The sequence below is a fragment of the Carcharodon carcharias genome, chromosome 17 (assembly GCF_017639515.1).
Source record: "Carcharodon carcharias isolate sCarCar2 chromosome 17, sCarCar2.pri, whole genome shotgun sequence".
NCBI classification, from domain to species: domain Eukaryota; kingdom Metazoa; phylum Chordata; class Chondrichthyes; order Lamniformes; family Lamnidae; genus Carcharodon; species Carcharodon carcharias.
Window position 1 is genome coordinate 112,438,533 of NC_054483.1, and position 14,870 is coordinate 112,453,402.

Below are 14,870 nucleotides of genomic sequence, written 5' to 3' on the forward strand. Positions count from 1 at the left end.
GGATAAAGGCCAATGTGTAAAACTTATTTTAAATGCTCAGTTCTATTCCACACTGCTGGGGATGCAACCAGTCACCAAATTCAGAGTACAAGTTGGACAACCAAATAAAAAAAAAACACTCAAGAAACCAGGTTCCCCAGAGGGTTTGGCTAATTCCAACATTTCTCTGAAAGTAGGGATTTGTCGAGGGCGAAATTACAATCGGCTGACCGGAATACAGGAACAGGAGTGGACCCTTTGGCCTCTTGAGCCTGCTCGGCCGTTGAATGAGATCATCTGTCACCTAACTCCTCACACCCACCTTTGCCCCATATCCCTCAATCATCTTGCTTAACAAAAATCTATGTCTCAGATTCAAAGTTAACAGCTGACCTCGCGTTAATTGCTATTTTCAAGCAAGGTCCAAACTTCGACCACCCTTTCCTAATTCCACTGCTGAAAGTAGTTTTTAGGCTGCGCCCAGAGTTCTAAACTCCCCAAGCTGCAGAAATGGGGTAGATAAGAGAGAAACTCTGTTCACCTGACTAATTTGACTTTTAGATCTTAACTTCATGGAATAAGAAATCTTAATAGAACACATATTTGGAAAAATGACACTATCTTTGAAAATTAATGAAAGGATAATTCTCAGGAACCCTAATGAATATCTTGGGCCTTTACAAGTTTGTTTTTAAAACACTTCCTTCTCTTGCTGGGGTGCAAATTTGAGGGAACCAGGGGTCCACCAGCACTGGGTTGGGAGTGCCTTACTTCAAGTGTGAACCTAGGTAGCAAGTACTGAGTGTATTTGACCAGCCACAGCATCACCGCTGTCCCCTTCCAGTCCTCAAACAGATATCCATACATGGGGTCTATAGTGGGAGTCAATGAATTACTGTAAGTGGAACCCAAGCCGCTGCAAGCCCACATATACTGGCATTAATCTCAGTGCCTCCACTGCTAATTCACGAAGGCCAGGAATCAAACCCGAGAACTATCTCATCCTGCACGGTTCCAGTCCATTGGACCCAAACACCCCTGGAGGTCATATTACCCGACTTTGCACCACTCACGGGGTGGGGGGAGCCTTGAGCTGGGAGCCCGTATCGAAAACTCAGGGCACACACTCTACACAGCTTCTTTAAAAAAAGAAGAGAGGGTGGATAGAATACGGAACTCTCTACCACAGAAAGTAGTCGAGACGAAACAGCATGGATGCATTTAAGGGAAAGCTAGATAAACACATCGGGTGAGTGGGAGGCTGGGGGTGGGGAGATAAGATTAGGTGACGTAGGATGAGAGGAAGCTCGAGTGGCGCTTATACACCAGCACAGACCAGTAGGGTGGAATGGCTCACATCTGCCCTATGAAAGTCTATGTAATTCTGTGCAACTTTTGTACCAAACTGGGCAGAAGATTGTGCGTAACCTTGTGGCTGAATTTCCACTACAAAGTGGCAGCGAACAGACCAGATAAATCGGACCCAGAGTGACATAAAAGCAGCACGCTGCCAACAGCAGTGACTTGATGGCGGTGCAATGATCAGTTTTCCCTAGTGAAAATGACAAGTCGGGAGTCCTGAAGTGGTGACCAATAACGCACAATTGCCCAGGGAACCCATAAGCTGCGATAGAGACACATACTCAGGTAGAGCGGAAGCAGGGAGTAGTTACGGGCCCCCTGGTAGGCGATGAGGTTAATCTCATGCTGCCGCTGCTGTTGCTGTAGACGGAGCTTAGCGCGCCGATGGTGACAGACGCAGCAACAACTTAGGATGATGATGATGGTCCAAACGAGCCAGAACCCTGGAGAGAAAGAGAGAGAGAGAGAGAGATGAACAGGAGAACTATCAGAGTTGAAATACATTTTAACAACTTCAAAACATCCAACTTCCATCACCCAAGTCAACTACACCAACTTCAAAGAGGGACGAATAAAAGACGTTAAATTAAAATAGAAATTGCACATTATTCTCTCAAAAGGAACCAAAGAACTCCTGTGAAGTTTAGCTGAGGGAAACAGTCATACCAAGTCTGTCTATCTGTGATAATTCGTCAGCAGTGCAATCACAGACTGGTCAAAACTGCCAACAGTGATGTTCTTTTTCAAGGTGTGGACCATGATAACACCCTTCTTTATTTCTTGGCGGGGTTCACTCTCCTCATTGAGGGGAAATGTGCTGGCCAGGAAATTTGAAAGAATAAATCCCCCCACTTCTGTTTTGAATTGACTGACTATTGGCAAATGGTGCCTTAAAGCTGATTTCAGTCCCCATCCATTTAGGAAAGTGAAAAGAAGCAAAAAAAAAAGGGAAGCAGATTATCTTCCATACTCTGCAAATTTCAATTCATCCAAAATTCTGCTGCCTATATCCTAAGTTGCACCAAGTCCCATTCATCCGTGACCCTTGTGTTTGCGGAGTCTTACTGGCCTTGAATTAAAAACTCACGTTGTGTCACAATGTCTCCTTGGCCTTGCCCCTCCCTATCTCTATACAACCCCAGGATCTCTGCACTCCAATTCTGGCCTCTTGTGTGTTCCCAATTTCCTTTACCCATGGTTGTGGAGCTCAGCTGCTTAGGCCCTAAGCTCTGGAATTCCCACTCTAAACATCTCCACCTCTCTGCCTTTAAGATGCACTTTAAAACCTAACTGTTTGACCCAGCTTTTGCTCACCTTTCTTAATGTTCCCTCGTGTGGCTCGGTGTCAAATATTGTCTTGACAACACTCCTGTGAAGTGCTTCGAGTCTTTTTTTTTTAAACATTAAAGGCACTTCATAAAAGCAGGTTTTGGTCCTTCCCATGAACACTTTACATGGCCCCTTGATGTAAACTGCACATGAAAGGTTGAAGGGAGTAGGCTGGGCTGATCGACTCCCTTTGACTTAAGTAGCCAAAATGGTCAAGTGGGAGAGGCACCAGAGGACTGCAGACTTAAGTCGCTGTGAGTCAACGGCTTCAGGTGAGGAGGGATGAGGGAAATAATATGCGCACACGTGCACAAAATAAATCTCACATACTAGATGAAAAATTTAAGTCCCTGTTTAGGATCAAAAGTGGATATTACCTTGGAAGTCGGAGGCTGGGTGGGGAGGGGGCAGAGATAGGGGGAAATGGGGGCGATCACCTTACATGTGGATTCCATCTATTCTGCTCAGTTGCACCAGTTTTCGAATCCGGACTTGGGTGTGAACTTGGTGAGATGCTGGTTAAATGCAGGGATCCTGGAGGAGCAGTACAGCTGCTAACAGCAGCAATCTCCAATCCTCCAGATATTCCTTTTGGGGCCCTGCTTTTGGTGTTAAACTGCCACTATGCAGGAAGGGAAAAGTTGCCGGGTGGTGGTGGTGGTGGTGGGGGGGGGGGGGGGGTTTGGTGGTGGTGGTGCAGGGGAGGAGGAGGCGGCAAATCATCACAATTTATTATACAGTGTGTGCGCATGTACGTCAAAAAAAAATCCTCTCCAGGGCCAACATACTGGCAAGGAAGTTTAGCTCTGCTGTCAACGATATGTAAACATTACAGGGCACCGCTAGTTATGTTTCTTTTCCCCTGCTCCACTGATTTCTGGAACATTCAGATGCTGAGCTTCCGCTGAAATAGTCCCAAGGAATGTGTTTACTGGCATGCAGAGGAGCCCAAGTTACAGATCGTGCTTTAGGAAACACATTGCTGTGCTTTGAACAGCTGTATCACACGAAGCACATAAGCAAACGAAGGCTCTGACTCAGCAAGGATGTGGAAGACAGCCCATTATTTTTCTCTTTTGGGCTTTAAAAGGGACAAACAATTTTCTCTCCCCTTCCTCTGGCCACTCTTTCCATTTTCCTCTGTTCTTACACAAGCCCATTCAACAATCTAGATGTCATTACCACCCCATGATGTTTTGTAGTTTCCCAATAAAAGCTACCAGTTTTGGTTGGTGTTTTACAGCAGGGTAATTTTTCACCTCCAGATGTTTACCCAATATTACATTAAATGTACAGCACAGAAAAGGGTTATTCAGCCTATCAGGTGTATTCTGGAGTTATTGCTTCACATGAGTCACCTCCTATCTTGCCTGATCTAACCCTGCTACCTTTCTCCCTCATATATTTATCTAGCTTACCCTCAAACACATCAGTGCTATTCACCTCAACCATTCCAACGTGACAGTGTGTTCCACATTCCAACCACTCTCATTAGAAAGAAGTTTCTCATGGAGCCTAGTCAAGCTGAGTTTTTCCAGCAATTTTTGTTTTTGTTTCAGTTTTCCAGCATCCGCAGTATTTTGCTTTTATCCCATGACTTCTCATTTGGATTAATTCATGGCCAACTTACATTTATGGCCATTAGCTTAGGCCCTGGTATGGGGCAGCAGGGAGGCACAGTGGTTAGCGGAGACGCGGAATCAATCCTGACCTCTGGTGTCTGTGTGGAGTTTGCACGTTCTCCCTGTTTCCACCGGGTTCTCCAGTTTCCTCCCACTGTCCATAGACGTGGTTAAGTGGATGGGCTACGGTAAATTGCCCCTCAGTGTGTGTGTGTGTGTGTGTGTGTGTGTGTGTGTGTGTGTGTGTGTGTGTGTATGTGTGTCTGTGTGTGTGTGCGTGCACCCCGCATGTCTTAGTTGACTCTGTTGTGGTTGACTCTTAAATTCCCGCTGAAATGGCCTAGCAAACCACTCAGTTACAAAACTACAAAGTCTCAAAAAAGGAACATGACAGGTCACCCGGCATCTAGCGAGGCAACAGAAACAACAACGGCAAACTCTGCCCTGTCGACCCTGCAAAGTCCTCCTTACTAACTAGTGCCAAAATTAGGAGAGCTATCTCACAGACTGGTCAAGCAACAGCCTCACGGAATCATATCTTACAGATAATGTCCCAGACTCCACCATCACCATCCTGTCCTGTCCCACCAGCAGGACAGGCCCAGCAGAGGTGCCAGCAGTGGTATACAGTCGGGAGGGAGTTGCCCCGAGGGTCCTCAACATTGACTATGGACCCCATGAAGTCATGGGCAAGAAAATCACCTGCTGATGATGTGGTGGCGCTACCACCATGCTAAATGGGATAGACTTCAAACAGATCTAGCAACTCAAGGCTGGGCATCCATGAGGTGGCATATCCCCCCTGGTGACGAGTGCAGGAGGGCATGCCAGGAGCAGCACCATGCATACCTAAAAATGAGGTGTCAACCTGGTGAAACTATAACACAGGACTACTTGCGCACCAAACAGCATAAACAGCAAGTGATAGACAGAGCTAAACGATTCAAAAACCAATGGATCAGATCTAAGCTCTGCAGTCCTGCCACATCCAGTCCTGAATGGCGGTGGACAATTAAACAACTCACTGGAGGAGTAGGCTCCACAAATATCCCCATCCTCAATGATGGGGGAGCCCAGCACATCAATGCGAAAGCATTTGCTACAACCTTCAGCCAGAAGTGCCAAGTGGATGATCCACCTCGGCCTCCTATGGACACCCCCAGCATCACAGATGCCTGTCTTCAGCTAATTCGACTCACTCCATGTGATATCAAGAAATGGCTGAAGGCACTGAATACTGCAAAGGAAGTGGGCTCTGACAATATTCCGGCAATAGCATTGAAGACTTGTACTCCAGAACTTACCATACCCCTAGCCAAGCTGTTCCGGTACAGCTACAACACTGGCCTCTACCCAACAATGTGGAAAATTGCCCAAGTATGTTCTGTACACAAAAAGGACAAATCCAACCCGGCCAATTACCACCCCATCAGTTAACTCTCCATCATCAGTAAAGTGATGGAAAGGGTCATCAACAGTGCTACCAAGCACTAGTTGCTTAGCAATAACCTGCTCAACGATACCCAGTTTGGTTTCCACTAGGCCAACTCAGCTCTTGATCTCATTACAGCCTTGTTCAAACATGGACAAAACAGCTGAACTCCTGAGGTGAGATTAGAGTGACTGCCCTTGACATCAAGGCCACATTTGACTGAGTGTGACACCAAAGAGCCTTAGCAAAGCTGGAGTCAATGGGAATCAGGGAGAAAACTCTCCACCGGTTGCAGTCATACCTAGCACAAAGGAAGATGGTTGTGGTTGTTGGAGGTCAGTCATTTCAGCTCCAGGATATCACTGCAGGAGTTCCTCAGGGTAGTGTCCTTGGCCCAATGATCTTCAGCTGCTTCATCAATAACCCTCCTTCCATCATAAGGTCAGAAGTGGGGATGTTCGCTAATGATTGCACAATGTTCAGCACCATTTGTGACTCCTCAGATACTGAAGCAGTCCATGTCCAAATGCAGCAAGACCTGGACAATATCCAGGCTTGGGCTGACAAGTGGCAAAGTTCGAGGCAATGACCATCTCCAACAAGAGAGAATCTAACCATCGCCCCTTGATGTTCAATGGCATTACCATCATTGAATCTTTCACTAACATCCTGGGGGTTACCAGTGACCAGAAACAATACTACCGCTGCAAGAGCAGGTCAGAAGCTAGGAATCCTGCGATGAGTAACTCACCTCCTGACTCCCCAAAGCCTGCCCACCATCTACAAAGCACAAGTCAGGAGTATGATGGAATACTCTCCACTTGCCTGGATGAGTGCAGCTCCATCAATACTCAAGGAGTTTGACACCATCCAGGACAAAGCAGCCCACTTGACTGGCACCACATCCACAAACATTCACTCCCTCCACCACGACGCACAGTAGCAGCAGTGTGTACCATCTACAAGATGCACTGCAGGAATTCACCAAGGCTTCTTAGACAGCACCTTCCAAACCCATGACCACTACCATCTAGAAGGACAAGGGCAGCAGATAGATGGGAACACCATCACCTGCAAGTTCCCCTCCAAGTCACTCACCATCTTGGCTTGGAACTATATTGTCGTTCCTTCACTGTTGCTGGGTCAAAATCCTGGAACTCCCTCCCTAACAGCACTGTGGGTGTACCTACACCACATGAACTGCAGCAGTTCGAGAAGGCAGCTCACCACCTTCTCAAAGATAAGTAGGGATGGGCAACAAATGCGAAGTCCACATCCCATGAATGAATAAGAAAAAACCCAGGGCATTGCAATCAGTATGTTCCCTGTTCCATGTAATTTTAGCATCTGCTAGACGTACCTGCTCTAAAAGCAGTTCTGTAACAAAGACAATTATAATTAGAACGAGTTGTTAAAGTCCTTTTGGCTACTGGAGACAAGGTGGGCTGTCTGACTTTGCCCCCAGAATCTGTAGTCTATGACAGCACAACTGTGTTGCAGATCACAGAACCAAATGAAAGGAGTCAACGGGGAATGTAGGAATAGGAGGAAGCCATTCAGGACGAGACAGTGGCATAGTGGTAATGCCACTGGGCTAGTAGTCGAAGGAGAGATTTGCACCACCACAGCTGGTGGAATTTAAGTTCAACTGACAGGCAAATCTGGAAATGAAATGTCTCAGTAACAGTGACCATGACTGTCGGAAGATAACCCATCTGGTTCACTAAGGAAATCTGCCATCTTTACCTGGTCTGGCCTATGTGCAACTCTAGATCCACAGCAAAGTGGTTGACTCTTAATTTCCCTCTGAAATGGGCAAATATAGATGGGCAATAAATACCAGCCTTGCCAATGACGCCCACATCCCATCAAAGAATATTAAATAAGCCCGTGTGCCTGTCAGCCATTCAGTTTGATCATGGCTGATCAACTGCATTTACACATCTTAACACCATATTTCTTGACAATAGATTGTGATTAAGCAAAGTTGACTTCAACATTGAATACTCCAGTTGACCCAGTCCGGACGTTTAGGGGGAGAATTCCAGATCTTTACTACCCTTCGTAAGGGTAAAGTGCTTCCCGAAAGCCTGCCTCCAATTTTAAGATTAGGTCCCTTCTTTCTTAACACTGCCATATGATAAGCAATTAAATCAGTAGGATCTCTCGCCACACACAGTCCCTGCCCCCTCACCCACTCCACCCAACTGAGGGGCTAATAAAAAATTAAGAAGCCGCAAAATTAGCTATTAAATCAATAGTTTGTAGTTGGGATAGCAGCATTCCTATGAATGGATAATATTCCCACTTTGAAGATGTTCAAGGGTGGAGATTGCATAAGCAGGAACCCAATAAAACATTCACTTATTCCAGTAAAGTTGGAAAGGCTTCCATTAAGACTTACTGGAATTATTAAAGCACAAACACACTTTGATTCTATTTTTAGTTTCATATATTTATCTTCTATGTTTAGATTTTATGCACAAAGCTCTGACCACTGAATGCGTTTTAGCAGAGGGACTTTTACACATCTTGCGCAATCTTGTAAAGCCACCCAAAGTAACCTTCAAGGCTGTGGCAATTCTGGAGATTAATTAAAAGCAGCACAATTCAAGGGCAAACAAAGGCTGGATACAATCTAAATTAATCATAAAAGGAAAGGGCTTTATGGGCCCAACAGATTTTTCCTATTCTTACCAATGTGTTTATTCATCCTAATTCTAGCTGCAGTAGATGTGTTACTGCATTGTCATGTCTAACGAGCAAGCTCTGGTTACAATGCTGGAAGCATTATCTTCTCCCTAATTGTCTGCTTGGTGATACTGCATGGCACAAGCAGGTGGTTTTCATCAGCATTTAACCAGTCCACCACTGCCTTGGCCAAGTGGTCATTCATACGTGAATTCTGATGGTTAAGGGTCATCAGGTTTTTGGACAATGGAGTACATCACAGCCATCGGAATCCAATCCACACATCCGCACTTTCCTGCCAGGATCTGGCAGTGACCAGAGCAGGAGAGGCTGCTCAATTTGTATTTTTTTTATTATAATCAACAGTTTTACTCCGTGAGGTCTGCTATGAATTGTAGCGTCCCAGTATTAAAATTAGATTAAGGCTTGGACTATGTTGGTCTGTGTTACTCAGCACCACACCGCACATAAATTTATAACATTCCTCTTCCAGGAAAGATGTCTCAGACCATTTCACAAGCCAGCTGGAAGGGAACGAGTAGAACGGGGCTCACATAGCAGGTGAATGGCAGAGATTGGGAGTTTTGAGAAGGCAGTTGCACAAAGTTGAAACAGATTCCCAAACTCACTCACTCTACAGCCTACACTTCTCATTAAGCTGGTGTTTTTTGATCTTCATGTCAAACTAGCTTAAACAGTATTAAGGCAAACAGTATCCTCGTTATTCTAATCGTAGAACGATACAGCTTGGAACAAAGGCCATTTGGCCCATCATGCCACTGCTTTTTTCTGAAATTTGTTAGCTGAGTTTATAGGCTATGGTAGAACAGTTGTTGCGTTACTGGAGATACAAAGCTGGAATCAATCAAGTGATCACGAACCTGCCAGTCATAAAAACCCAAAATGTTCACTGATGTCCTTACCTGGTCTGGCCTACATGTGACACTAATCCCACACTGATTCCTAACTTCCTCTTGAAGCGGCTGAGGTGAGCAATGGAGCAGGCAGGGCGATTACAGATAGGCAATAAACGCTCACCTTGCCAGCGAGGCCCACATTCAGAGAACAAATAATAAAGAAACTTATAATCCAGGTGCTAGAAAAAGTGCAGCATAGTCATTATTGAAAAGTAGGAAATGTGCAGCTAAATAGTGCACAGCAAAGGCTCACAAACAGAAACATGATAATGACCAGACAACCACGTTTTAATCATCAGCCATCTACAAAGGACACAACAATGTTACATGGAGAACCACTACTGACTATGGAACCAAATGCCAGTGGGATTCTCAGTGAGGAAAAACATTTGTAGGCATAGGCCTTTTGCACATTCAAGAAAAGGAGACACAATAAACACGTAACAAGGGTGAGAAAGAGACGGGAACATTATTCACTGCTCCATTCACAAATCGGTAAAACGAAGCTCATGACTCTCAACAAAAATTGGTGACAGTCGCCATCTCCAACAAATCAGTTAGAATTGAGACAGCCAATACTTACACCAAAGTTCATAATAGTAGTTACAGCATTGCGACTCTCCGCAACAATGTCCCGTTTCACAGAAGTAACTCTGGTTGTTCACTCCGACGCACACTTCTCTTTCTTGAGACTTCAAAAAGAAAAGACACAATTATGGCGGAGAGATGAGAGAGAGAAAATCACAGAGATGCAAATGATTGCAAGGCCATTATGTAACCATAAGGCTAAGGAGTCATTAGCCACCTAGTTTCATCCAACTTCCTGACTCAGAACTTAGTTCACTTAGTTTATAATAACATTTGTTCCACCCTTGAGAAAGGGATGGGATCGGTTTGGGCTCCTCTTCATTTGAAAAATCAAGAACTAAGTTTCACCCAATGGCACTTTTGAAATGTAGCTTGGTGTCACTTAGCAGTTACAACTGACCTAGTGTATGTTTCTTCCTGTGTTCTTGGTGGTGTCCCACACTGAGCCTTGGTCCCTCATCTAAACTTAAGGAAAAGATCTACCAGAGGGCATTGCAACACCAGTTCATTCAGTGTAGTGCTATATATCAGTGCTCACACTAAAGGATTAATAATTATATCATTACTGAATGCCTATCAAATAAATAATCTGCATATAATTACCTTGAAAATCTAAGTATCACATCAGTTTCTACATAGGATTATGCACAGTGACGGCAAATCAGAAGTAATTTACATGACAATTACAAATCCCTGCCCATTATTCCCGCCGACTCCATATTTTAATCTCTCCAATCTAAATCCATCTCTATCGCAATACTGAAACAAAGTCACAAGTGAGAGCCTCTGAAAACAGGGCATGGCACAGTATTAATACTGAACCTTTCTGCAACCTTTGACATGGTCAATCATTGCCTGTCTATCCTGCACTGTTGAGCTCAGTGTCCTGATCCTGAGTATGAAGCTCATGTGGGTCTGCTTCCAACTCTGATCTCAAATGGGTCTTCTCAACCCCTCCGTTGCCTTTGTAATTATACTACTTGTCCAGCATCCAATCTCGGATGAGCTGCAATTTCCTTCAGCTAAACATTTGGAAGATCAAAGCCTTCATCTTCAACCCGTCACAAACTAACTATTTCTGCTATTTCATTCGCCTGCTCCAGCTATTGTCTCAGGAGAAACCTCAGAGCAATAGTTTGCCCTGATATAGCACCTTTAATGCAGTAAAAACATCACAAGGTGCTTCACAGAATTATTACCAATCAGCCCGTGCTTGCAAAACTCAAAACAGTGTCCAACATTAGATATGATGCCGTGATTGGACAGCACCTGCTAAACAATCCTGATTGTGTTAAGAATTACATTGAAAACCTATTTAAGTTTATTAGTTGGGCTTGCAATGTAGCTCACTTACCCATGCTAGAAGCCACATACATTCACACACAAGGCCCTTCGCAGACAGAAGGAGCATTTCCACTCATTACACCTTTTCCAACTAAGCAAAAGCTTGGGGGAGCACCATGTCCTGATTTGTTCCCCATGACAATGCCTTGACCAGAGTTGATTTGCTTGGTTTGAATTTGAAACAAAAGCTTGGCAGTCAACAGTTAACTGTTCTCTGCTGCATTCTCCATGGCAACACCTCTACCCGAGTGCACTGGCCAACCAGTCACAGCTCTTCTCATGTAAGTATAAGCTGTTGTTCCCTTTACTATTGATTTATCTTGTGTATCTGTCCTGATCAAGACGGAAAGCTTCAATAGTACGTCTTTTTTTCAGCAATACTCAAGTTTCTGTACTACCGATTGACTATATCAAACAAAACTTGATGCCAGGCCACATAACGAGGTAGTAGGACATGTAGCCAGAAGCTTGTTCAGAGATAGGCTTTAACAAGTGACTTAAAAGAGGCAAAGTAGAGAGGCAGAGGGGTTTACGGAGAGAATTCCAGAGCTTAGGACCTACACAGCTGAAGGTATAGCTGGAATGATTAAAATTGGGGAAGTTGTAAAAGGCCAGAATTAGAGCAGAGAGTTCTCGAGGGCTGTGGGGATATAAGAGATGACAGAAATTAGGGAGGGGAGAAGGCTATTGAGGAAATTTGAAATCAAGGATGAGAGTTCTAAAATTGAGAAATCTCCTCATCTCAGTCCTAAGCGGCTTGCCCCTTTTCCTGAGATTATGCCCCTAGTTCTAGGCTCCCCAGCCAGCGGAAAACAGCCTCTTAGTATCTACCCTGTCAAGCCCTCTCCAAATCTTCAATGAGATAGCCTTACTTTAACCCATCTGCTACCAAAATCCTCACCAATGCCTTTGTCACCTCGAAAATCAAGTATTCCAATATTGCCCAGATCAGCATCCCAATCCCCACCTCAATAAATCTTAGCTCATCCAAAACCAAGTGTCGCTCACCTATTACCCTGTCCTTGCTTAACAGACATTGGCTCCTGGTTCCCTCATGCCACCAATTTAAAATTCTCATCCTCCTGTTTAAATCACTTGATAATCTTACCCCTCTCCACCTCTAACCTCTTTCTACTATACAACCATCCTGAGAATTCTGCGTTCCATTGATTTTTGACCTCTCCCTTCATTTCGTGCCAACATTATATAGCCATACCTTCAGCTGCCTCGGCCCTACACTTGAGTTCCCTCCCTAAACCTCTCCACCTTACCACTTTACTCTTCTCCTCAAAACCCACCTTTTTGTCCAAGCATTTTAACACCCCTGTTAATATTCCCTCTTTGGTTGGAACCCATTTATTTCTAATTATGCCTCAAGTGCTTTAGGACACTTTTCTACATGTAAAGTGCTATTATAACTGTACATTTCTGTAATTGTAAGTAGCCACAATTGCACACAATATTCTGGATGGTTTTTGAACGTCATTATGTATATCAACAATACAACCTCGCCATTGTGCTTCAACCTTGTACTAATCTGGTGTGGTAATAGGCTTTAAAATAACCACAGCCAAGCAACAATAGACTGACCATAACATTCAGGTCTCCTTTCTCATCAGAAATCCACACCACTGTTCCATTTAGTTCATACTCCCATATCTTAGCTCCCTGGACTTGCAGTAATAAAACCAGGAAGATAAAATGGATATGCCATGAAGCAACTGAAAGCACCCTCAGTTTTGAACCGGGAAAACAGCATCCAGTTTGGAGGCTTTCCAGCCTCAATGGCTTCTCCAAATTGGATGAGCCCAGTGAACCTTCACCAACTATGCAGCAATGATGCCAGTTTGTACCTCCACACTTTCAACACACCTGTCACTGCCTCAGGGTTCCATTTGGTATCACCAGTGCCATTCATTCAGGGTAACAAGTAGAGCAGGGTGTGGGGCTAAGGAGTGAAATAGCTGGGGATCAGGCTACCTCAGGACCCAGCAAGGAGGAGGAAGGCTGGGGTTGAAAGCAGAGGAGGCTATGAAACAATGTCCATGTAAAACGATTTGGGAAGGGGAGTAGGGGCTGTGATTTGGGCAGCACCACAGCATCACCAATGACAGGAGGCTTTCAATTACATCCTGACAGACATGTACTTAGATAGAAATTCTCATTGTAAATGTCTAGACAAAAAAAATAAATAAAATGTTTATGGAGAGGCAGTGTTTACCATAAACAAGGCCTTCAATAATTTAGAGATCTATATATTGCTAAACTGTAGAAGTTGAGAGTTACCGTGGACCTTTAAGTTTTTGGCCTCTATTTAAAACTGTGTCCAAGAATACAGCGGTTATTGCTAAGATGTGCAGGCAACGCACAATCGTGGAAACGAAACTTATGCGCCTTAGATCTGATTGTGAGCCCATCATAAAGAACGTCAGATACTATCAAGCTGTACAGATGTATTGAAGTTACACTACGTGTGCACAGCTCGACAGAATCAGTATCTGTGTAAGGAACAAAGGCCAATACATCAGACAGGAAGCCATTGAGGAAAAGAGATACGTCATTCTCCAAAGGCTATGCAAAATGGATTGCCAGGACATAAAAGCAATCATGCCTCCAAAAATATGTTGATTCAGGAGAGATACCTGGTCTTGGCACTGTTTAAAAAATACAAGCAGTCAGTGTTGCCCAGGACAGAATCTAGAAGGCAAACCAGTGAAAGATCATAAGCAATATCCTGAGTCAGTAAACCTTCATCCTGTTATCACACAAGAAAAAAAACCTCTAAATATGCAAACAGCGTGTAATCAACTGTGAAACAAAATCAGAATTACCTGGAAAAACTCAGCAGGTCTGGCAGAATCGACAGAGAAGAGAAGAGTTGATGTTTTGAGTCCTCATGACCCTTCAAAAGAAGGGAGTGAATATTAGGAGAGGGGTGAAATATAAGCTGGTTTAAGGTGGGGGGTGGGGGGGGTGGAGAGAGAGAGAGAAGTGGGGGCAGGTGTGTGGTTGTAGGGACAAGCAAACAGTGATAGGAGCAGATAATCGAAAGATGTCACAGACAGAAGAACAAAGAGGTGTTGAAGGTGGTGATATTAGATAAACGAATGTGCTAATTAAGAGTGGATGGCAAGGCACTCAAGGTACAGCTCTAGTGGGGGTGGTGTGGAAAGGCTAACAGGGCATAAAAGATATAGATTTGAAAAGAAAAATCTATATAAATTATTGGAAAAAACAAAAGGAAGGGGGAAGAAACGGAAAGGAGGTGGGGATGGAGGAGGGAGTTCAAGATCTAAAGTTGTTGAATTCAATATTCAGCCCGGAAGGCTGTCAGCCTTTCCACCCCACCCCCACTAGAGCTGTACCTTGAGTGTCCTGCCATCCATTCTTAATTAGCACATTCATTTAGATAATATCACCACCTTCAACACCTCTTTGTTCTTCTGTCTGTGACATCTTTCGATTATCTGCTCCTATCACTGTTTGCTTGTCCCTACAACCACACCCCACCCCCACCCCACCTTAAATCAGCTTATATTTCACCCCTCTCCTAATATTCACTCAGTTCTGTTGAAGGGTCATGAGGACTCAAAACGTTAACTCTTT

General features: G+C 44.3%; 1 protein-coding gene across 1 annotated transcript in view; it reads right to left on the reverse strand.

The window, feature by feature from the left end:
• The window catches only part of wbp1la (WW domain binding protein 1-like a), an 85,731-nt gene that overhangs the window by 6,688 nt on the left and 64,173 nt on the right, over positions 1 to 14,870 (reverse strand). Inside the window, exons 2-3 of the mRNA XM_041209230.1 lie at positions 9,916 to 10,024; positions 1,623 to 1,784 (exon numbers count right to left, since the gene is read on the reverse strand). Coding sequence (XP_041065164.1) covers positions 1,623 to 1,784; positions 9,916 to 10,024 — 271 coding nt within the window. The remainder of the gene's footprint in view (positions 1 to 1,622; positions 1,785 to 9,915; positions 10,025 to 14,870) is intronic.